The following is a 24,845-nucleotide window of genomic DNA, read 5'->3' on the forward strand; positions in this document are numbered from 1 at the left end:
GGTATACTGATTAAATAATGCATAAGTATTGCATTATTTGGCTTTAGCTAACCATGTAAATTGGCATCCTTTCACTTTTGAGTGTTCCTTTTTTTGATTGATCTCCTTTTTTTTGTTGGTGTTTCCAAATGTGTATGGTACATTTTGCGAATATCAGTGCACATTGGAAACCTCTAGTCAAATGGATTAGGTAAAATCACATTGCACTAATCCATTCATCCAGTAGCAAACTGCTGCCTCTCTTATGTTAGTCACTGAGTGAAGGTCATACCTTAGCCCCCTTTATTGGACCAGAAGTGTAGAGGAATTAAGCATTGTGAAATACTATTCACTGGGTTGGCACTGAATGATATCATGATTGGGTGATATCCTGGTTTTTCTTTCACTTTCCAAGGTTGTGAAAAATATCCTGACCCAGAGAATAACCCCAACAAATGGTAATAGGATGGTTGCCAACCACACTATATTGGCCACAAAGATGTATGAGTATGGTTCAATTGCCCTTATGTCTAACCTTAAATACATTCTCTCCAAATCGTTTTTTAATTGTCAACACGTATTTCGGAGTCACTGTAAGTATTTACTGTTTAACTCAAATGCAGCACCACATATCAGAAACCCCTATTGTTCTTGATTTCAGTAAATCATCCCATTGCTGCTTGATTGGGTTCTAGTAATCTATTTTATGTTCTGTGTATGCCTTTGTAGAAAATCACACTTTTTCTGAGCCATTCTACAATTATTGTTCAACTTCAATTTGTATGCTTATTCTCTGCATTACACCGGATTTCGTTTCACTTTTCTAATAGACATATCTTCGGTTATCACCTTGCTGACCACCGCTTCCTCAGAAACTACAAGAGCTCTTCAAAATATATTATTATAGCCGTAATTGTCTTCTCAGATAACCTTTATTAAGTTGCTTACTCTCAATGCTTTAATGGTAAGAGTCATTATCTATTAGTCAACAACTCAAGCTTGCCCTGAGTCATAAATACAATTAGTTGTTCTTCATAACTCTTATGTCTGCATAGCATGTTAAATACTTCAAAATAGGCAAAAGCAAAAAAAAGAGTCAATTGACCATGAACTTGTGGAGGGCCCATGCTAGATATTGTATCTGGTAGCCTAGTATTCAGTTGAACAATAAACTTCATGAAATGTTGACCACTGGCATCCGTCCGCTGGTATATCTGAAACACATTCTCAATTCCTTTCACTTTCCTGACAGTCTCCAATAGACAATCCTACAGTTTTGAGTAAAACACCCATTGTGGTAGCTGATTAGCACCCTTTTTGAATTATATAAGTAAAGTTAACAGGCCACCCCTGTACAAAGGTAGATCATTTTCTTTAGCAGGTTATGTGTAAACTTTAGTAACTACCATGAATGATTCATCAGCTCCAATCACATTTTCTCAATACCCAGCAAGCCAGTTCCAATAGTGTGACCCACCAATAGATTTAGATGAAGACGGATTCTAATCCTAAATAACAGGCCCATTGTGAATCATAATCTCTTAGCACTCCATGACATCTTAGAGAATAATTGGAAATCTGAGAAGGACAATTCAAATGTGCCTAGTCCTCATGGAGACAAATGATGATAGGAACAAAGAAAATTCATCCAGTCCCCATAATTCAGCTTAAATAACCACCTAGTGATATTCCATCAGAGCAATCAAATTCGTACTGGTCAATGAAAGGCCTGTACATACGAAATGAGCTGGGTGAAAGACTGAAATGCAACTAAGAAAAAAGACACAAAATATGGACATAAATTAGAGTCCACAAGTACATCAATCGAAAATGTCCAGCCTTTCCCAATAGACGATGTTCTGGTATGGGGCGCTGTGGAGGATGTATCGCCAAGATGGAAAAAACTAATAAACCCCTGGCACATATGAAAAGGTTGCTCACAAACACACATTACAATTCATTACCATCCATCACAGGCTATTTAACTACCCAAGGACGTGATTTTGGTAAAAATGTGTTCCATATAAGGCACCTGTAAACATACTTGCTTAGTAACATTAGTAACATTAGTTAAAACTAGTGTAGTAACTTATAAAATGGTCCCACTGTGGAAAGAAATAGAGGTCCATTATGGCCTAAACAACTGGCCCATACTCAAATCATGGGCTGGCCCTTTGGCAATTGCCCTATTAGCCTACAGGGCAGTCCAAGTCTGATAAACAATTTACAGGAACTGGGGCCGCCCCAAATCCCTCCCTGCCTCTTATCTGTGACAGGGCTGATTTTCTATTTTCAAATAGAGTGGCCTACTTCAAGAAAGAATGAAGATAACACACAAGTAGTGTACCAATGAATTAAATGCACAACATAAACATTTTAGTTAGAAATAAGTGCTAGTGGATGCTAAAGACTGCATTTGAAGCCACAGTGATAGGTAATCCTATTCATTTAATTTAAGTATGTGTGCAGTTATTAGTTTAGTGATTTTTCCCATTAATTGTCTACACAGGAATGTCAACAAAGATAATCAGTGGACAATAACTTCTTAGATTGGAAAAAAAATAGAACAACAAGAATGTAACAGCAACTGCATTTTTGTTCCTGAGGAAGACTAAACATTGGTTGTTGAGGTGCCAACACGTAGCTACTAAACATTTTAAGGCTTTGTCGACCATATGAATAACTTGACATTGTGATTAACTTTGAGCATGATCATTGAACTTTGTGATTGAACATAATCATGTTTTCTAAATATGTCCATAGGTCTATGATTCTATGAATTTGTGTATGAAGTTTGTACTACATTTTTTATGTTATGATATTGCTCAACAGTTTATATGTTTAATGTGTCAACTATTTATTAATTTGTGGGTTTTGTGTACATGTTTTTATTTACGTTAACTAAAATGACTCCAAGATAATACATACATTATGTATTCAAATGACAGACAGATTGAAACATTGTAAACAATATTGCAGAACACATTTCTAATTGACACTTCTTAGAAAAATTATAAAATGAGAATTTTTTCAATTGACTTAGCTTATTTTTGATTGTCCAAATGATGTCATTAGTAGACCCTTTGTTATATAACAAAGCATAATATTTTAAGATGCAAATAGTATTTGCACTTATTCAAACCAGGGCAGCACTTTGGTATTATTATTTATTCCCAAGTCTTAGGTTTCAGTACGGGTTCCTTACATGTAAAGAATGCATACATTTCGTGAAAAAACAAAACAAGAAAAAAAACATTTAAATTATGTTGGCTTCTCATAATACCAGGGATTCACAAGAGGAAGGCAAGGCTGCTTATCAACACTACATAGTTGGCCAATATTTTCGGTTTCTTGAAATATTTGACATAGTAATTGCCAGAAATACACAAGCATTTTGGGATTATTTTACTTGATGATATACTTTGGAAGGTATTAAAACATAATTACCAAAATTGGGTTTCCCTACAAATAGGGTAATACGAATCTATGCCATAAATGTAGCCACAGATGTTGTTTCTAATGATGCAAACCCACCAGTTTCCATTGTGTACCCATCAGTTTATTAAAATTGTCTTAGTAATTTATAGTCTCTTCAAAAATAAATATATTCCTTTAGGTTAAATATATGTAGGGTCATTATTAAAACGTCCTGATTATAGCCTACAAATCAAATGAGATTGCTCAATAAATTGAACATTAAAAATAAATACATAAATAAACAAGGTCCAGTTCCTACTTACGCCATGATGCCAGAAAGGTGGAACATTTCAGCCGTCAGGTAGGACAGGTAACTGTACAGGAACACAAAAAGAGGCTCAATCACGCGGATGTTGCGGGTAAAGCGTGTTGTGAAGGCTGCCACGAATCCTAGAAGGATGCCGATCAAAACCCCTCCAATCCCCACCAGGAAAAAGTTCAGAATTCCTGAAAAAATGTCAATGTTTTCAATTGTGCGCATCTGGCAAAAGGACTTGAACAAATTGTACAGCACCTGCCAAAAGAAAATAAAGTCTAATTTAATAAACAGTTTAGAACCATTTACATTTATATTGATGTTTGTTTCTATTACTGTGGACATGCCACATAATATACCACTACATAATTTAAACAGGTAGGCAATAATTATGAGCCAGGGAGGAGGAAGGGAAAGTCAATACGCTCAGGGCATCCTATTAGATGGCAGGCTTCCTGATCTCGCTTTACAGAAACATTGAACTGGTGGTGCATGTGTACTGTTCTGGTGTAGGCCTTACCCCCTGCAGAGAAAAAACACTTTCTCATTACCTCCATGTCCCTCTTTCATGTCCCAATACCTACGTGTCACCCACCTCTCTCACAGAGACCCTTACTTCAATTTAACTGTTGTTTACATGAATGCTCCAACCCTCCCCTCTGACTATAATGTTCCCACGAATCCATGATGCCACAGTTCTACATTTTCCTGCTGGTAGCAGAGACCTTTGATGGTGGCACACCACATTCTATTCTATTCATCCCCCCAGTGTTGGGTTTGGAGGGGCACTGTGCAGAGTCCCATGTTGGCTACTCCTTCCATCCAGGCTTTGGGGCATGACGCCAAGTGGAAGGGATTGCTCTCTGGGATCCTCCTGGGTGAGGGTCTGCAGAGTGATTCAAATAGTTGTGTACAATTGGCAGTGCAGGACTTAAGCAAATGCAGATTATGGCAACGATGTTGCATCAACGAGGGGAATGTCATTTGGCCAGAGGGGCATGTGTGATTGGCTGGGGTGGAGGTAACCATAGGGCCACATCCACCATGTTTAAAAAAATAGACTCTGCAATGTTGGCGGGTTCTTAAGTATAACAAAGAAAACCTTGTGCAGGCTGGTTTTTGTACCTGTAGTTAGCACATCATAGAGCTTCCCCACCTCACAGTAAGTGCACTTTGAAATCTGGTCTACCTCTGCTCCCAGAGTTAAAGGATGGAGAGACCCAGAAAAGTTGGTGATCCCTAAATCTATGGTCAAACTGTGCCCCCTGTCAGAAGAAGATACGTCTCTTCTGAAACCCCCCAGAGGATTACATTCTTCTCAGCCTAGTGGGCAAATCTTACATGGCACCAGAAGAGGCCATCTGTGATAGCACAGATAAGAAGAGTGGACCAGGTCCTAAAGAAAGCGAATTGGGTAGTTCATTCAGCTCTTCAGGCTCTTCATCTTACTATGTGGAAGCCCTGAGGGGGGGGGCTTAAAAAGCTGTCCAAGGCTTTATATAATCATACTCCAGTGCTACAGGACATCAAGTCGCAGGTCAAGTTATGTTTTTCTTGTATCTCACCTAGGATGATGGCAAGGTGCCTGTGATGTCTATGGGGTCTTTGGTTGCTGGATAAAGACTGTTACATATTAAGGATTGGCAAACAGATTCTCACCAGAAGGCTACCATGATGTAGATCCCTTTTGTGGGCAGATGCTTTTCTGTGAAACGTTGGAGGACAAGGTTCAGAAAATATTCAAGGCAGATAAACATACATGGTAGAAGCCCAGGAAGTAAGAGAAAAAGTCCAATAAATTGACATACAAGACTAAGCAGTCTTTTTCCCTGACAAGGCATTGTGGCATGGGAGGGAAACAGAAAAGGCAACAGAAGACAGAATGGAGTTGGCTTTCCAGAAGACTTGGTTGTCCTGACCCCAGACCTGTGGGTGGGGCTTCAACATTTCCACAAGCAGAGGATCAAGATATCTGCGGACAGCTGTGTCAACAGGGTGATCAAGTGGAAGATTTGCATTGAACTCAACTCCAGCCAGCTCCATCAGGGATCATTCCCATGGCAGTACCCAGAGAACGACAGAGACAGAAGGCAATGTTACAAGCATTTCAAATCCTTCTTCAGAAGACAGCTATTTAAGGGTCCCCAGAAACCAAATGGGCAAGCAATACTACTCCAAAGCCTTCAAGGTGCCAAAGCCATTGGGGAAGCTCAGGCCCATATTGAACTTTAAAAGATGGAACCACTTCACTGTCACACATCACTTCAAGTGGAGTGCTTCCAGAGGATAGTTACCCTAATCCAGGAGGGGGGATTATTTACCATCTCAGGATCTGAGGAATGCCTATTTTTATATCCCAAAAGGGAAACATATTTTCAGTTCAAGCCCCTTCTACTTTGACGAAAGTCAGCCATGAGGGTTTTCAACTCTTAAAGCCTGTGGTGGCTTGGATTTATCAACAAGTCATATATATATGTCTCCCTATCTGGAGACTAGGCTTTTCAGGGCATCATCACAGATTCAGTTACAGCAGAATGTTGTACAGATGCTTAGCATTATGGAGTCAGCGGGCTTCCTGATAAACTGGGAAAAATTCCAGCTATCCCCATCTCAGGATCTTTATTTTATAGGATAATGGTTTCCCACATCAGAGAGGAAGGTGATCCTACCAGAGAGCAGAGCAGCCAACCTGCAAGCAACACTAACTGTGCTTCTTTCCAGGTATTTGGCTCAAACAAGGATCTTTCCCCAGTCTCTGGGGCACATGGTCTCCTGTATTTTTCTGGTGTCCTGGGCTGCCCTTCAGGAGAGATCAATCTTGTACTATTTGCAAAAGAACTGGAGCAAAGACTCTCAGAATTTTGACACTTTTGTCCCAGTATTAGATGCTCTGGGAACCGTTCTGAACTGGTGGTTTCAAGATAATAATCCTTTAAGGAGATTTCTTTTCACGATGCCCTTGCTGACCATTGTTACTACCAATGCCAGCGGATTGGGTTGGGGTGGTAGTTTAAGGGCAGAGGCATCAGGAGAGCTGGTTGGAGCACAAAGGCATAGCTACTCCAACCTGAGAGAACTGGCAGCAGCCCTTCGAACCCTAAAGTCCTTTTCTCCATTTCTTCAAGGAAGGTCAGTAACTCTAAATAGAGACACATTGACAGCCCTGCCAAATACAAAATAACGGGGGTGGTAACCAATTCCAGACATCTGCAGTACCTGTCAATGGAATGTGGCTCATGGGTTGAGTTGATTCTATTGTCTATCACGACAGGCTATATCTGGGGTAATGGGGCATGGACAATCTGGGGACAGATTTTTTAAGCAGACAAATACCTTTTGCCTGAGGGACACATCCCCCAAAAACATGCATCTTGGTTTGAAAGAGATTGGTGTCTCCAGGGCTGGATCTCTTTGCTTCCGCCAAAATTACCATGACCATGAAATTATGTGGCAATGGATGTGATGGCCATTCACTGGCCAGAGGGGTTAGTGAATGCCTTCTCACTTCTTAAATTGCTCCCGAACATAGTTTGGAGGTTCTCGGATTCAGCAGCAAAAGTCATTCTGATAGCTCCCATTTGGCCTCACAGATCCTGGTTTCCACTGCTTGTGAACATAGATATTTCCAAGGGATTTCCTCTTTTGGATTCTCTGCATCCTGCCCCATGGTTCTGGGAGGGTGTTATCTAAGGAACCGGTCTTTCGGGCAGGAGGGCTGGACATTGAGAGGCACAGATGTTGGCAATAAGCTATTTCAAATGACATCGCTAGAAACATCCAAAAGGACAACAGGCCCTCCACTCTGAACAAATATGATAGGCACGAAAAAAAAACTCAAGAGTTGATGTATGCAGAAATATATTCTTGCCTTGGCATGCAGTATCCCTGAAATAGTTCAGTTTTTGCAACATGGGTTTAACTTCAGGTTCAGTGGGCGGCAAACAGAACCTTCTGGAAGTCTTGGGAAAAAACAGGGGATGTGAATCTTTTCCCTCTTCAGACGAGTGGCAGCATACAGAGCCTCTTCTTGAGTTCTCCCACTAGTTCCGAGGGCCTTGCAATATACCAGTTTGAGGCTATTGAGGACACGTCCTTAAAGTGTATGAAACACAAGGCAGTTGTTCCAGTTTCCATGACTCTGCTAGGCATCTTGCTGAGATTGGGGCATTGGTGTGCAATGATCCATATCTGATCATTCAAGATGAAGATGTGTTTCCTTCTTCCCCAAAGTAATGTCCACATTTCATGTCTCATGAAATCATGCTTCCCTCCTTTTTTTTCTGAATCTGCATGGAGTAATTTAGATGTAAGGAGAGCAGTAGTGATGTCTGCAGTACACACCATCAGTAGACAATAGTATAGCACTCCCAAGGTACGGGGGCTAGGGGGCATGAACAAAAACACAAGTAAAAATGGAAGAAGGGCTCCTGTGAGAGAGGTGAGTCACCTCACACGTACGTACTGTGACATATCTGAATGCAATTTGGCGTAGTTGCCTAAAGGTCTTTATTTGGCTTGATAAGTAAATATAAAAAATATAAAAAATGTAAAGTGATTGCTAAATGTCTTTTGGTATGCTTGGATAGGGAGGTTTCATTACAGTAGAATTTATTGAATTCCAATTCGATGAATTCTTTTAGCTGAATTTGGCCGCAAATATATGTAGGGCGTGGGTAAAGTTAATAATTAAATTGCAGTTATCAAGCCAAATAAACACCTTTAGGCGGCTATACCAAATTGCATTCATATATATCAGTAAGAAATTTCAGCACACCAGTGCATTATTCCCGTATAACAGCACAATCCCAAACCGTTTGCATAACATCATGAAAATGATGCATCCCTACCAGGGACAACATGTGTGGTTTTTCCCATAGACGCAATGGGAACAGATTTCGCTCACATCTGCAGCCCAAACCGCTGGACAGATTTTCACCAGATCTGAGGCCAGAGTGGTGATTTGATCCCAAAAGCGTGCTTTTGCAAATTTGGAGTAAATCAGTCCGGTAGTGTTTTTTAAAATGACCAAAAAGAAGGTAGAAAGAAATCGTGGTATCTGGGTTTGGTCAGCGGACTAATTTCCCTCCGATTGGTCCAGAGGCTGATGTGAGGTGTGCGGACATCGGAGGCGCCCGTTGATTGGATGGTGAAAAGCGTGAGGTGCGACAGATTTTAGGAAACGCCCACCTTGTTGGATTCATGGACAGTGCCTGTTTTCAGCGAACATTGCATTGAAAACATATTAAAAAAGATAAAATCGCACTTGTCAAACTTATTAAACAATCTCTCGGCAGGTGAATGCTGATGAGGATGGGATGGGATATGGCTTCAAAAAGCCACAAAAAATTGATGTCCGCGAACAGTCCGGGACAGTCCTCTAATGTCTGTGAACATATTAGATGTTCGGGGGCATCTATGCGTATTTGTGCATTACAGGGTTGGTGAAAAGCAGTTGCATTGAGTGGCGCCAAATGAATTGTGTGTTTGAGGCCTGCTCATTTCCCCATGTATGTGCACCATGAGCTGAGACCAAACTCTAAGGAAAGTACTTAAAGAACATATGGCAAGGTTAACATGTAGATATATAGAATCTTTTTAAATTGTATTATTCTGACTGCCACTGAACAAAACCACCTGGCCTATTTATGTCAAGGAACAAAAACAAGTGGCCCAGATATTTGATTTCATCAGTGATGTCATCAATGACATTTGTGATGTCATCTTTGATGTCCTGGGTGTTAGTCTTAGCAGTGAACGGTGGTGGCGCGAGTTATGGTTGCTTAGCTTACCATAAATGGTGAATTTCAGGGGGTTTTCGGTTTTACTTGGAACCATAACGTCTGTTTAACAAAGTTTTTTCTTTGAATTTCATCGGTTTTTATTATTCCAACTTAACCATAACGTCCCTTTAACAAAGTTTTTTCAGTAAATTTCAAAGGTTTTTATTAGTGCAATGTAACCATAACGTCCCTTTAACAAAGTTTTTTCATTGAATTTCATAGGTTTTTACCAGTGCATGCTATTTCCCTACAACTTACTTATATCATACTTACCCAATATAGCAAAACTTGTGTCCAATTTCCAAAATTTCACCTTAAAACTCTGCCATTTCCCACCATCTGGAATCATTTTTAACACGTTTATACACTTCTTGCAACTATTTCAACTAGTTTTGCATCCGTAGACGTCTACGTACATCTGACTTCATAGCGGACATTCCGGACAGTGCCACATGAGCATACGCTGGCGCGCGGCATGATGACGTGTCTGAGAAACCATCCGCACTTCACAATAAGATCTCTGCTTGGCGGACAGTTTAGAACTGCATTTCCTACTGATCTACAAACTTCCAACTTCAAAATTTCCCTTGCATAGCTTCAACACCTATTCCTACTCATTATCCATTAACAATCTAGTACACAGTACATACTTTTAGGAAAACTGCTATTTATCTTAAAATGCCATCCCTCCTCCCCAAGAGCCACCACCACTGCTGTAATCAAGGAGCATGAGAAACAGTACCCCCTAACTTAGAAATAACACACGTGCAACATTTTCCCTTGTCCACCTACCCCTCCATATTAGTGTTTGGTTGCTCTTCCCTCATTTGCCTCCCCACCTTTCGTTCTCAGCTCTCCTGCCAATATAAATACATCCAAAAACAACATATTCCTTTAGGAACCACCTTTCACAGTTAAAAAATAGAACTAAAAAAAATGTATAGACTCCAACTACTTTATATTTCGGTGGATACTGGCCCAAAAGCCCAAGTTATCAGCCCAAGCAAAGCAAGGGTGGATAACGAGGTCTCTGGACCATTATCCCCCCATTCCAGCCCCTGAAATGGGGGATAAAGGCCATTAGCACCCTAGGTTCCCAAAGCGGGAACCCGGGGTGCTAAAAAATAGGATTTTTCTTCCAACACCGGGACGCCTGCGGCGTCCCGGTGTAGGAAGAAAAATCCTTTTACAGGATGGCCACAATGGAAAGGGAAGGTGAGGGTTCAATACAGGGCCCCTCTTCGCTTTCTATAGCAGCCTCCAGAACGCAAAAAGAGAACCCTATGACCATATTACCACAAGCACATTTTTCTCCGCTTTGAAATCTATCCTAATTTCAAATAACTTTACCACAAAGCCAGTCCCAGGTGGACATGGCCACTTTAATTCTATGTTTTGTCCCTTGTGGTCATGGCCAGTAGCCAGATTGTCCGGATCATGATCTTATTCCATGACCCAGACAATCTAGCCACTGCCCATGGCCACAGGCTACCCCTCAGTCACTAAAGGTATACTGCTATTTTTTGTAGCTACATTATGACACTTGTCAAATAATAAAACACTGGCACATTCGCAAAACCATGCTTGTAGGTCCTTGCCAATGCTCCTTACTCAGGTTTGCTGGAAATCCACCCATGTTTTATTTTATCAAAAGTATCAAATGTATGCACATACAATCGTTATATAACCTAGCCCCCACTTGACAAAATCCATTCAGACTTTACGAAAACATCTAAATCTAGATCTATAATCTTTTTGCAAACCTTTGTGTAGATTTGTCAAATGGCACCACATTCATAAGCCTTTACAATATTTTGGGACCTCCACTCTAATGTTGCTACCTCTTGACAGAATCCCACCAAACTTCACAAAAACATGTATATCTTGATCTATTATCAGTTTTCCAAATGAAGTGTATATTTGTCAAATGGCACCTCATTTATAAGCCTTTACATTATTTTGGGACCCCCCTCTAATTTTGCCCCCTCTTCACAAAATCCTACCAAACTTCGGAAAACCATTCACATCTAAATGTATTATCTGTTCCCCAAATTAAGTGAGGATTCGTCAAATGGCACCTCATTTATAAGCCTTTATGTTATTTTGGGACCCCCTCTAATTTTGCCCCCTAATGACAGACTCCCACCATACTTTGCATACTCACTCAGAATCAGCCCAGGAATATACATGCAAAATGTCATGCAGTTCCATTAAGTGGCGCCAAAGTTATAAGCCATCCAAGAACTGCATTTCACCAACCCTGTAATGCTGAGGTGTTTGCGAACTTTCACAGGACTGTTCGCAGACTTTCGTGGCAAAAAACACCCATTTTTGTTTGCTTCTTGCAGCCATATCCCATCCCATCCTCATCACCCCTCACCTCCCCAGAGATTATTTGATAAATTTGACAAGTGGAATGCTGTGTTTTTCATATGTTTTTACCGCGATGTCTGCAGACATCGGCCACTGTCCGCGAATCCAAGATGGTGGGCGTTTCCAAAAATCTGACGCACTTCACGCTCCTCACCATCCAATCACGAACACGTTGCATGTCCGCGGACATGACGCAAGCCGATTAGCCAATCAGGACACTATCTGCATACCGAACAGTGAAGTGTGTCCGCGGACTGGACATAGATATCACTAATTTTTTGTGACCTACTTTTTGGTAATTTTTTTAAAAAACTATTGGATGGATTTTCACCAAATTTACAAAAGCACGCTTTCGGGACCAAGCCGCTTCTCCTGCGTGAGCAAAGTTTTTTCCCAATTCAGTCTATGGGAAAAAAAGAAATTTTGGGACCCCCCCTATGACTTTGCCCCCCCGGACCAAACCCCACCAAAAAAGTTCAGAGTGGGCCATATACTTTATCTGCAAAGTTTGGTGAGGATTCGTCCAGGGAGAGCGAAGTTATAAGCCGCTCAAAAAGTGCTCTTCCTATGGGATTAGCAACGTAACCATAACTACACGGCCACTAGTGTGGCCGTGTAATTCAAGGAAACAACTTCTGTTGCAGGGATGTTGAGGTGAGAATTTAACACAACAAAACCCCTGCAAATTCTGCTTCAGCCACCTTTACTTTGAGCCCCTGTTGCGCAGCCTATGACCACAATGATGACATCCCATATGACATCTCTGACGACATCAGTGGTGACATCACTGATGGCATCACTGATTAGATCACTGGAGACAATGCTAATAGCACCATACATGACATCAATGATTATTTAAGTAATGTATCAACTATAAGATCACTCTAGGTATTTCTTCATATGTGATATTAGCATTTTAGAATAGTTCATAGCAATTGTTTAAAACAGGAAACAGCTACACATGCATCATATCACTACTTGTGAAGCTTTCCATTGTAGTACTTTGATAAAAGATATCTGAATTATAAATAGTACATTGCTTAGAATGTTCCTGTTTGTGCCAAATATATTTAAGACATGTTCACTATAATATAATCTGTATATACATTTACGAAACAATTAGTCGAAATAAATTGAAAGAGACACATGTTGAACCCTAATTATTTACTATGTTTTAAAATAAACATATGTAAATACTCAATTGTTTTATTGTAAGCAAAATCTGTATGTGTTTCATTTTCTGAAAGACATGAGAAGTGTTTTAAAACAAGAAATAACTATGTATTAGGATATATTTTAAGATTTCCATACATGCGTATTGAAAAAAAGGGAATATATGCCTATAAAAGAAATGAAGTTTTATTTATTTATTTATTGGTAATTTTTTATGTGCCTATACATAAGTGATTTGAGGCGCAGCAAAGCAAGATGGGTGTGGACAGGAAGGAGGAAAGAAGCAATCCTAATATGCCATGCAACATTAAGATTGTTCAAGTGCGGTAGTGAGAAGTGCAAGGGGGCGGGAGGTTGGAAGTGCAGGAGCTGGGTAGAAGGGCACATGAGAACTAGAGTGACAGGGAAGCCATGTGGACAGGGACAGGGCCCAGGGGGAAGAAGAGAAGGAAGGGAGGCATCCACATCTAAGTGCCAAGTAAAGGGGCTGGATCAGAGGCGTAACACAAGATCTGGGGGCCCCCCTGCAAGCCATGCTGAGGGGGCCCCACCAACTCGACAACAAATCACAAATCGCATCACACTCTGGGCCGGCCTAGCTTACCACACTTGCGCAATACACACAAATGTGTTGCTGAAGGGGTATGCCACACACTGCACTAGGAGAAAGATATAAATAAGTGTTTTAATGCAATATACAGCACACTTTCTGAGAAAAATTGGCTAGAAAGCCACAGTGTTTGCTATTGTTGTGTAGGGTAACACCAATCCAATACATGCAAGTCACCAACAGTGCACATGAACATGAATGCTTTGCTATTAAAAATTCCATGCCACAATGAAAACATGTCCAACTGGCTGCACAATGTAGACCAGTGCAGACACATAATAACATTACAGTAAAGCATGCCAGGCTGCATTAAGACATACCTAGACTGGTTGCACCAAAATGCCAGTCGAAGCAATGAGACTCATCAAGAAGAGAGCACACCTTCATGCCTGCATCTCTGCGGCCTCTAACAATGCAGCCAAACTCTTCAAAATATGCAAGGAACTGGACAATCCTGTTGCAGTTTCTACCACTTCTGTTCCCTCAACAGGCCTTCTGTACTTTGGCCTCTCGCTTCTCTGCTAAAACTCAGGACATCCTGTCCACTATCTCCTCTTCCTCTACCTCTTCCTCTCTCTGCCCCCTTTGGCCATCTCTCCCTCTCCCCTTCCTTTCTCCTCTTTCTCTCTAATACCTGACAAGGTTTCTAGACAAGTCCCATCTATGGAAGTGTTGTTGAAAAAGGTGCTTGCCTGCTCCTCCAGAACCATCAAGCACCACATTGACACACTTGATCAAGCCTTAGCCGATTTCTGTAATCATTATTTTGCCACTGGAACTGCTCTCCCAAACTCTTGGAAAAGATGGCCAACTCAGCACAGTTGTCAAACGAGCAGGAGATAGAATGTCCTCTTTTTTTGTTAGGGGCTTGTAGGAAGAGGACTCAATAATATGTCAAACAAACAGGGTCCACAATAAGCTACCTATTGATGTCGCAATTGGCTGAAGATTAGGTTTCATATGAGGGAGGGCCAAACAACTATCATCTTATCCAACACCTATTAAGACGGTAGGATCGGGATTACAAAAATATATCAAAATTTATTTTTAACACATGATAAAAACCGGACAAAAAAATGCCCACTCAGTAAAAATAACTCAACAACAAATGACACAGAAACAAAAACACAAGAGCTGATATTTGTACCACAAAAATGCTTTTTCAGTTCTTTAAACAGTGATGTTAGTAGTTTGTGGGTGACTTGACAAATATTTCTTTACAGATAAAGTCCCCATTCAAAAAGTGTCGACAGTAACAAGTCTGTTTCCAGCCTTAATGCAGTTAACCCAATAGCATGGATGTCAAAATTGATAACAGATGTATGTTTATCCCATTAAGCCTTTCATTAGGACACTTACAATCCAAAGTGAGAGAATGTTTTGGGTGTCACTTTGATGGTCTTTTGACACTTACAACCAGCATTTCTACAAGAAACCATCAAAAAAGAATTTACCGACCAAATTACACAGGCAAACGATTTGCACACTACCATACAATAGTGAAAGTCTAAATTCTAGAAAGCCAAAAAGATCAAATCTTAGTACACATCAGCATGCTTATTTTTATAACCAGACATCAGTGGGGCGTCATTATTAACCCTATTAACATCAGTATTGTATCGCGTTATTTAATTTCATTTATGAACAAAGCATTTGGGACCTGTTGTCCAATCATTTACACAGTGCCCATGAGGGGAAAAAAAGAGGCAGGCACAAGGAAAGGGAAGGGGAAACAAGGAAGGGAAGGGAACGACAAAAGAAGGGTTTTTAGTGACTTAGCAATTACATCACCAGTTCCCAACACCATCTCTATTGTGTGGAGGCTGACAGAGTTAATGTGTACCTCTAAATAATTTCCATAGTAGTCCATAATGGATCTTCTATTTTCAGAACCACAGACTGATGCCACCCGGTGATGTGTTATCTTCTACACTGTCAGCTGTAGAGAACAGAACCAAGCGTAACTTTTAATCATTTCACCTAGATTTGATTACCTCAAAATAGCTGTGTGTGTAAATAATTGAAGTGCCTACCTCGGCAAAAGGCAAACATGTGTAGACTACATGTTATTATTTGAAGCCGCACCCCTGTGGGACTCCAGTCCTTATATTTGAGCCAAGGATTCACGTAAGCGGTTTTAAAGCCGCATCAACTTGAAAAAGTCTCGCGATCTTGCAAGAAATCTGTGAGAGCGGGACAAGGTCATGTTAGTAGAGACCGTGATTGAAATCCATAAGGGATTATTAGTTTAGCGTGTATGTACACACGTGGGCAGAACTTACTTGAAAATCTGAAGAGAGGACACAGCGTGTTGGTGTCCATTTCGCGGCTTCCCCAATGAACTCCACAGCGTTTGCCTGCTCCGGTCACATGAGCCGGTGCATAAAGACTTGGTCATGTGACTATGTGATGAACAACTTGGACGTAACTCGTAATTGAGAAGAAACAGAGCCGTCATCGCAGCCGTGGCCATCCTACAACCCCTGTGGGGAGGCACGGAAATTGGTCCGCATTTTCTGCTGCATTATTCACAAAGGGAAGGCACGCAAAATCAAACCTGGACTGCCTGGTCACCCAATATATGGGAGAAAAGCCGAATAATGCTCAGAAATGAGGGAAAACGCACACGGGCCACCAACCTGGTGGCTTAAATATGCCATGCCAGGTGTATGGAACCTATGTATAAGGCATGGCTGGGCAAAATAGAACATTTTTTAAAGGTTTGGGGCGACAGGTGCCAAAGACACTCAGAGCTCGCACAAACATGTATCAAAGTCAAAGAACCATCAGAGGACAAAACGGGCAACAATCATTGGAGCAGCCATATGTCCATAAGTGGGATGACTGCAGTAAGGGACAGAAAAATGAGTCCACCTTGAATGGTGATTTACCGCAGGTGTATAAACTGGAAAAAGGAGAAGCTGCACAAAGGGCGATTATTTTCACGGAAATAGATTCCATTCAATATAAAGGTTTAAACCCTGATTCACTGAGTCAAGATTGTAAATCTATTTCTGTTCTTGTCTACGAAGCTTTAAATCTCTGTCGCCACTGCAAGGGTGTGGGCTCAAAGTTTGCAAGACACACCAGAACAGATCGTCATGAGTGTGTTTCATTTTTTTGTAGTGTTCTACCAAAGGTTTATCTGCTGTACCATTTTTTATACAAGAGAGATGTTCTCCTATTCTCGTGCGGATAGCTCTTTTAGTTTTACCAATATACCAGAGACAACATGGGCAGATGATACAATAAATCACCCATTTTGTGGCACAATTAGTGAAGGATTTTAGCTGCCAGATCTTGCCCTTAAGGTCAATAGATTTTACATTTTTTTGTGAATTTGCACATTAGGCACTTGCCACATTTGAAGTGACCTATGACCGGTGGGAGGTGCCATAGTGTGGGTTGTGCGGCCGTCATATCACATTGGTGCTGGTATCTGTGGACTAATTTGTCTCCAAGATTTTGCAATCTTTTTAACGCAAAACGAGGAGGAAGAATATTGAAGGATTCAGTGTTAATCGTCTTCCAGTTTTTTAATATTGATTTTCTTAAATCATTACTAATTGGGGTAAATGATGAGACACATGTGATTTTGCCTAATGCAGTTTTGGTTTGTTTTTCCAGACAATCTATTCTTTGCAGAATTTTTGCGCTGGGTAGCCTCTAGCCTTCAAGTTCTGTTTTAAAGACTCGCTATGTAGTTCATAGTCTTGTTTCTCTGTGCAATTGCGCCTGATGCGCAAAAACTGGCCAAAAGGCAGATTCTTTCTTAATGCTTGGGGATGCCAACTGTTAAAATATAAGAGAGTGTTTTTTTGTGTCGGCTTCTTGAAGAGGCTTGTGCCAATACAATTATTCGGCATACGATAAATCAGGGGATCCAAAAAGGCAATTCTTTCTTTATGCGATTTGTAAGTGAAGTTAATGGTTGACTCCTGATTGTTCAACCATATGTTGAAAGAGTTAAGATCTTCATTGGTGCCTCCCCAAATCATAAAAATATCATCAATATAACGATACCAGGCCTGGATGTTCTTCAAAAATGGATTGATGGCAGCATATAGATGGTTGTTCTCAAAAAAATCCATGTATAGATTGGCCAAATCGGGGGCGAATGTCGCCCCCATACTTGTACCATGTAGTTGTTGGAAATTAATCTTGTTGTATATGAAGACATTTTTTGTGAGGGCCAAATGAATACATTCGGCTATAAAAGCCGAAGGTGGATTTTTTTGCTCTCTGGTTTCTAACAGTTCAAGCATAACAGTGATGCATTTCATTTGGGGGATGTTAGTATATAAAGATACTACATCAAGGGTAACAAAAATGTCCTGAGTGTCCATAGTCAATGAGTCCAAGATTTTAATCATGGATGTTGAATCTTGCATGAACGACTTCATTTTCTTTACAAAAGGTCTCAGAAAAACATCTGCATATACTGACAAAGGCTCTAGTAATGAGCCAATTGCTGACACAATAGGGTGTCCTGGTGGTGTAATTGAATTTTTATGTATCTTGGGGAGGCAATAGAATGCTGGTGTCACTGGTTGTCTATTGATCAAACAGAGTTTTTCTTCATCATTGATCCATCCCTCTTCTTGTGCATGTGTCATGAGGCTTATTATTTCTTCCATGATTTTAGTAGTCAGATCAGAGAGAATTTGTTTATAAACATTCCAGTCGAACAATTGTTTTTCGACCTCTGTTTTATACAAATTAGAATCCCATAGGACAATGCCTCCACCTTTATCTGCTAGTTTTATAACGAAGGGGTGGTTGTTCTCTATATTTTTTAGGGCCAAGCGTTCCGCTTTAGAAAGATTGTCTTTGTATCTGTTCTTGTTGGCGCATAGGAATTTCATGTCTCTCAAAATTTTGTTTTCAAATGCCAACATTTCTGGGGAAACCATAGATTGTGTAGGTACAAAGCTCGAGGGAGGTTTTTTTCCCAAATAATTCTCCTCCGTAATTTTTGGATCCTCTTTATCATGGAAGAAATATTTTAGCCTAATTAAGTGAAAAAAGTTTTGTATCTCAATTTCCGTCTGAAAAACATCCGCCTTACATACTGGAGCAAAAGACAAACCTTTAGAAAGGACAGTTTCCTCAATTGGTGATAGCACATACGTACTTAAATTGAAAATGGGATTTACTGTAGTTACCAAGGTTGAGCGGGGATCCATTGTCGGGTCCTCATTGGAAGATTGCCCCACTGTTTGTTTTTTCCGCGGTTCCCTGGCCGTTGAAAAAACTGTCCCCTTTGTGAGGGGTTGTTCCCACTGGTGTTGGGAGGGGTGGTGTCAGAATCGCTACTATTGGACGAATTAGAGAAAGTGACTAGCTTTTTGTTCCTTGGAGGTCTGGAATTGGGCTGCCCTTTCCAGCTTAATTGGTTGCTATTGTACTGTTGAAAAAAGCCTGGGACAAAGTATGGATATGTGGTTTCTTCTTTATAGTTTGAGATATCTTTTTTTAACTTCCAATTGTTTGATGTATTTTTGTAATCCCGACCCTATCGTCTTAATATGTGTTGGATAAGATGATAGTTGTTTTGCCCTCCCTCATGTGAAACCTAATCTTCAGCCAATTGCGACATCAATAGGTAAAAGATGGCCAACTGCCAGCTTACTCTCCACACTGAATCTGTTGGTTGTCTCGATGAACATCAGTCTGGCTTAAGAGCTGCCAGAGGCACGAAAACTGCTCTCCTAAACACCTCTGAAGATCTGATCTCTAACCTTGATTCCAGCATTCCATTCTGTCCTCATCCTCCTGGAACTTTCCTCTGCTTTCAACACGGTCAACCAAGCCATCCTGATCAATTGACTACGTCAGAACCTGGGCATCCTGGAGTGGCTGACCTCCTTCCTCTTGGACCGCCCCTCCAAGGTCCAACTTGGTCCCTTTCACTCCGCTACCTCTCTCTACATGTGGCGTTCTCCAGGGCTCTATCCTCCCACCTTGGTGTTTCAACCTCTACTTGGCCCCTTTGGCCCACCTGATCTCTACCTTCTCCTCTAACTTAAAGTGTTATGCGGATGACACACAGCTTTCGTTCAGGCTCCCCTCAGCCTACTCCCCTCTCTCACTCATTCCTGGTGTCATCTTCAACTCCACCCTCTCTTTCTCTCCTCACATCTCAGACGTCACCAAGAAGTCCCACTACCAGCTGCTCCTCCTCGTCCCTTTATTGCTTTCCCCCAGAAGCTCACTGTCTCCAGAGCTCTGGTTCTCTCTAAACTGGACTACTGCAACAGCCACTTTCTCAATCTGCCTTCCTCTACTCTCTGCCCTGTGCAACTAATCCAGAACAGGACTGCAAGACTTATCCTTGGCCTCAAGCCCAGGGACCGCATCTCTCCAGCCATGAAATCTCTCCACTGGCTCTCGGTGGCTGCAAGGATCAAGTTCAAGACCCTTTGCATTGTCCAGAAGGCTTTCTGGGGCTGGGATCTGCACTACATCCAACGCTACATCTACCTTCCTTCTCGAGCCCGAAGGGTTAGATGCTTCTCCAGGCAGAGCGTGGGGCATAGATCCTTCTCCCTTGCAGGTGCCTCCCCCTGGAATGGCCTCCCTGCCCCTCCCAAACTTGAACCGGACCACCTGAAGTTCCAGAAGCAGCTCAAAATGTTCCTCTTCTCCTCTGCCTACCTGACCTACCTGTCCGCTGTACCAACTGGTTGCTTGGCTACCCTCAGTCTCACTGAGTCCAGGCTCTTTCTTGATCAGTCATCCTTGCACTGCCCACGGGCCTACCACGCAGTTAGGGGCTGTATGTGTAACCCTACGGTCCCTTGTTCTCCTTGCACTAGCCAGAGCTGCGCTGCCCTGGCTGCACTTACTCATAGAATTGCTGCCCTGTTTTTCCCTCCCATCTCCCTTGCACTTCCCCCTCCCTTTCCCCTTGCACTTCTCGTTCTCTCACTTGGACAATCTGATTGACACAAGGCTTAGCAAGATCATTTGTCTTGTTCTCCCTCTGTTTTCCTTCCCTTGTCTTGTCGTGCCTAAAAACACTTGTGTACAGGTGCGTTATATATGACTTATCATATCATATTATATCATTTTATCACAGATGCCCAGAAAAATATACAGTGCCACAGTAAGAAACGGCTATATTGGCAGAACCCAAATGCCAGTCTAGCCAGGTAATTACACTTAGCAGGACTGCTTTATCAGAAATGCCCAGTTAAAAAAAAGTCAGACCAAACTGAGGAATGACTAGACTGGCTGCACCAAAATGCCTCTCTAGCCACTAATACCACATATCATGCCTGCTTAGCATGGACATGGATGACCATTAGGATTTATTGCACAACCCCACTCCCCACACATCCCTTCCCACTCCCATTCCATACCTCAACCTCCAAAGTCAGCTAATTGGCCCAGAATTACCTCCATGTCCCTCTTCCTTGTCCCAGTGCTTACGTATGAGGCTCCTTGCCTCACTGGTAAGTACTGGGATGAGGAAGAGTGGGACTAGGAGTAATGAAGATTACATGTAGCTAGGTCAGGCATTACCTTCATGTACCTCTACCTTAACCCAGTACTTGTGTATGAGGCATAGTGCCTCATACACAAGTACTGCCAAGTAATGGAATGAGGAAGAATAGGGCTAGGTGTAATTAATATTACCAATAAGTAATCCAGGCAGTAAACACAAGTAGTTGTGCAACACCATTGAGCTGACTGGGCTTCAGCACCCCCCCCCACAAAAATTGTGGGCTATGTTGACTTGACCTGGCTGACCTACAGAGCAGTTGCTAGACACAAAAGGACACAGATGTTAAACGGCACCTGGGTTTCGCTGTTAACAAGGGCCCGCCCCAGCAATTACTATTTCACTGTTAGTACCTGCATTCAAATGCCTAATTTTTTAAGCAATTGAAATTGTGATGTGGGTTTAGTACTTGCATGCAAGGGGAGTGATTGGAAGGGTAGAGAGGGAACAGGAGACCAGTCATTCTCACAGCAGTCCATAAGTGGGTGCTTTCAGACTTAAAGGAGAGAGTGAACTGCTTGTAACATTGAATCAGCACTAGCATAGTCTCATTAAAATGCATAAAGAAGTTAGATGCCCCCACACAAATAAGTGTGCTCCTCCCTACCACACGTGAAGTTAGCACCTCTCCCAACATTTGAAATGTTAGCCCCCCTGAAATGTAGGTTTTGTTGCGCCCCTGAACACAAGCACACACACCATTCACCATACATACACACACGCACACCCAGTCATCCATATATTTCAGAGTGCACTCTTTCACCATACAGGCGCACACCCCCAGGCACCTACCCATACATTTAAGTGTGCAACCTTTCACCATACACTCACACAGGCAGCCACCTACACATTTAAGTGTGCACCCTTTCACCATACCCTCACACAGACAGTCACCTACACATTTAAGTGTGGACACTTTCACCATACAGGCACACCTAGGCAGCCACCCATACTTTAGGTGTGCATCCTTTCACCGTTCACACACAAACGCATACCCAGCCACCCATACATTTGTGTGCACTCTTTCACCATACACTCACACACGCACACATCATGTGGTTGAGGGGTGCTATAATACTTCAAAAATAAATTGTTTCTTTTTGTAGTCACCCTGACTTCATAAAGAAATTATTTCCGTTAAGGACTGAACCATAGCGGAAATAATTTCTTTATGAAGGCAGAGTGACTTCAAAAATAAACTATTTATTTTTTAAGTCATAGGGCTTCTCTCACCCCATGGCATGGAGGCCTCCAGCCCAGGGTCTTCATGTCATGGTTTCTTTTTGTATTCACTCTGCCTTCATAAAGAAATTATTTCTGTTACAGAAATCATTGCTTTATAAATGCAGAGTGAATTCAAATAGAAAATGGTGAAATAAATATTGCAAAAAAATGTTGAAAAAAAAATCTTTTTTTTTACTGTAAGTGGGGCCCCCTCCCATAACATGTGTTTGTGGGGCCCCCCGCACCGCGGGGGCTGCAGGGGCCCCTGTTACCCAGTGGGCTGGATGGCTATAAGTGTGCAAGCCAATCAGCTAAGTGTAGGCAGGGGCTTGGAGGGCAAGTGCAGGATATGGGTTGGGAGGAGCATGTACTTGTGAATAAGTGCGGAGGTAGACTGGGCAGGGGAGTGCCTGGCGCCCTGTAAGACTCTGAAGGAACCAGGCCATCAGTTTCAGGCAGAGACGACATTAGCAGAGGAGGAGAATGGTTGGAAAGAAGAGAAAAGTAAGGTCTTGAGGAGCTTCCTGAACATAAGGCCATCCGGCTCAAGTCTGAGAGGGACGGGAAGGCCATTCTAGAAGGAGGCACCTACGGAAGAGAGAGATCTATCCCCACTCTCTGCTTGGAAAAACTTCTGATTTGCATAGAGTTAGAACCAGACGAGCAAAGGGTCTCTAGTGGGGAGGTAGTGAGAGAGAGTTGGATATAGCATGGTCCCATTCCCCAGAAAGCCTTGTGGAATATGCAGGAGGACTGGAATGTGATCCAAACAGCAACTATGAGCCAGTGGAAAGAGTTAAGGGCTGGAGAGATGCGGTTCCTGAGCTTGAGGCCAAGGATAAGTCTTGCAGTCCTATTCTGGATTAGTTGAAGCGGGGTGAAGGGAAGGGTGAAGGTGAAGGGAATAGTTAGGAAGATTGAGGAACTGTTGCAGTAGTCCAGCCGCCTGGAGAGAACCAGAGCTATGGAGACATTGAGTTTCTGGGGGAAGGTGAGGAAGGCGAGAATGCCTCTGAGGAGGTGTAGCTATATATGAACCTTCTTGGTCAGGTCCACGAATGAGGAGAGAAGGAGAGGAAAAAATCCAAGATGACGCCAAAGTTTTTTGCTTTACATGAGGGTGAGGGGATGGGGCCCAATGAGGGTGGCCTGAGTGTGTGAGAGTAAAAGAGAGCAGGGGTCCCAATGAGAAGGATCTCAATCTTACTGGCATTAAGGCAGAGATCGTTAGTAGTGCACCATGCCTGAATAGCAGGCAATCAGTCAGGAATGAGTGAGGAAGAAGAGAAGGAAGAGGAGGGTAACTTGAAAGAAAGGTGTGTGTCATCAGCATAACAATGAAAGTTAGGAGAAAAGGTGGAGATCAAAAATTCATAATTTGCTTTAAAACATATAAATAGATTTATATTTCTTTCTGTATTGCTTTTGTAAGTGAGTAACATTTTCAAATTAAACTAAACCACATACTGTACAAAGTAAAAGTAATCTTTAAATAGTATCCAATTTTTTATTACATTGATTTTTGTGTATGTCATAGATGATGTCATTAGTGATGTCACCAGTGACGTGATCTGTGATGTCATCATTGTGATCATAGGCTGCGCAACAGGGGGCACACATTTAAGGTGGCTTTAGCTAAATTTCAGGGGTTTTGTTGTGTTAAGTTATCACCTTAACGACCCTGTAAGTGAAGTTTTTTCCTTGAATTTCAAGGGTTTTGATATTCCATCGATTGTTTTCCGCACATGGCCAGTGCCTACAGCCTGTGCCTGTGCCCACTGTATATTTTAGAGCACTACCACAACACTAGCCATGGCCTTCATCCATGTCCGGGTGAGCATGGCCATTCAATATTTTAAAACACTTGCAACCCATCACTCAAAGATGCTCATCAATCACAAACAAATTTGTACCTGTTTTGACAGCAGTACTGTTATGTATAAAATATTGCAGGTATTGAGAACTCACAATGTTTTGAAGCAATGCGCAGTGAGATTACATTATTTGCAGAGGATCACATACTTCGGTTAAGCAGCATGCTACGAGCCCCTTGTTTTATGGCTGGTCGCTTGATGACTGTTGTGATACATTGCATGGTCCCAACTAACCACATTCAAGTAGCACGGAAAAGGGAAAAAAATGACCGGCTGCAATAATAACATATGCCCAGGTACTTTTGCCCCCATAGCAAAAATCAAAAACAGGTACCCATGAATATACACACAGTAACTGAACATATATCTTAAAGTGAAATATACAAATGTATTCCTATTGACCTTCCCCTTACAAGACGTGTTGCAGCGTTCATTCTGCTGTGCCCTTGTGACTTGTGCTCTGTAATAGGCCATTGGGTCTGACTGTATTTGGTTTTCCTGTTAGGTGAGCAATGCTCAGGTGTTGCCTGTGTGTCTGCAAGACCAAATATGTGCCATGGTTGGTTGAAATCTAAGGTGCCTTTTTGGGTTA

General features: G+C 41.8%; 1 protein-coding gene across 1 annotated transcript in view; it reads right to left on the reverse strand.

The window, feature by feature from the left end:
- The window catches only part of LOC138526326 (sodium/hydrogen exchanger 2-like), a 680,323-nt gene that overhangs the window by 452,470 nt on the left and 203,008 nt on the right, over positions 1–24,845 (reverse strand). Inside the window, exon 3 of the mRNA XM_069636927.1 lies at positions 3,720–3,970. Within this exon, the coding sequence (XP_069493028.1) occupies positions 3,720–3,970 (251 nt within the window). The remainder of the gene's footprint in view (positions 1–3,719; positions 3,971–24,845) is intronic.

The sequence above is a fragment of the Ambystoma mexicanum genome, chromosome 7p (genome assembly GCF_040938575.1).
Source record: "Ambystoma mexicanum isolate Mex_15411 chromosome 7p, UKY_AmexF1_1, whole genome shotgun sequence".
Classification (NCBI taxonomy): Eukaryota; Metazoa; Chordata; class Amphibia; order Caudata; family Ambystomatidae; genus Ambystoma; species Ambystoma mexicanum.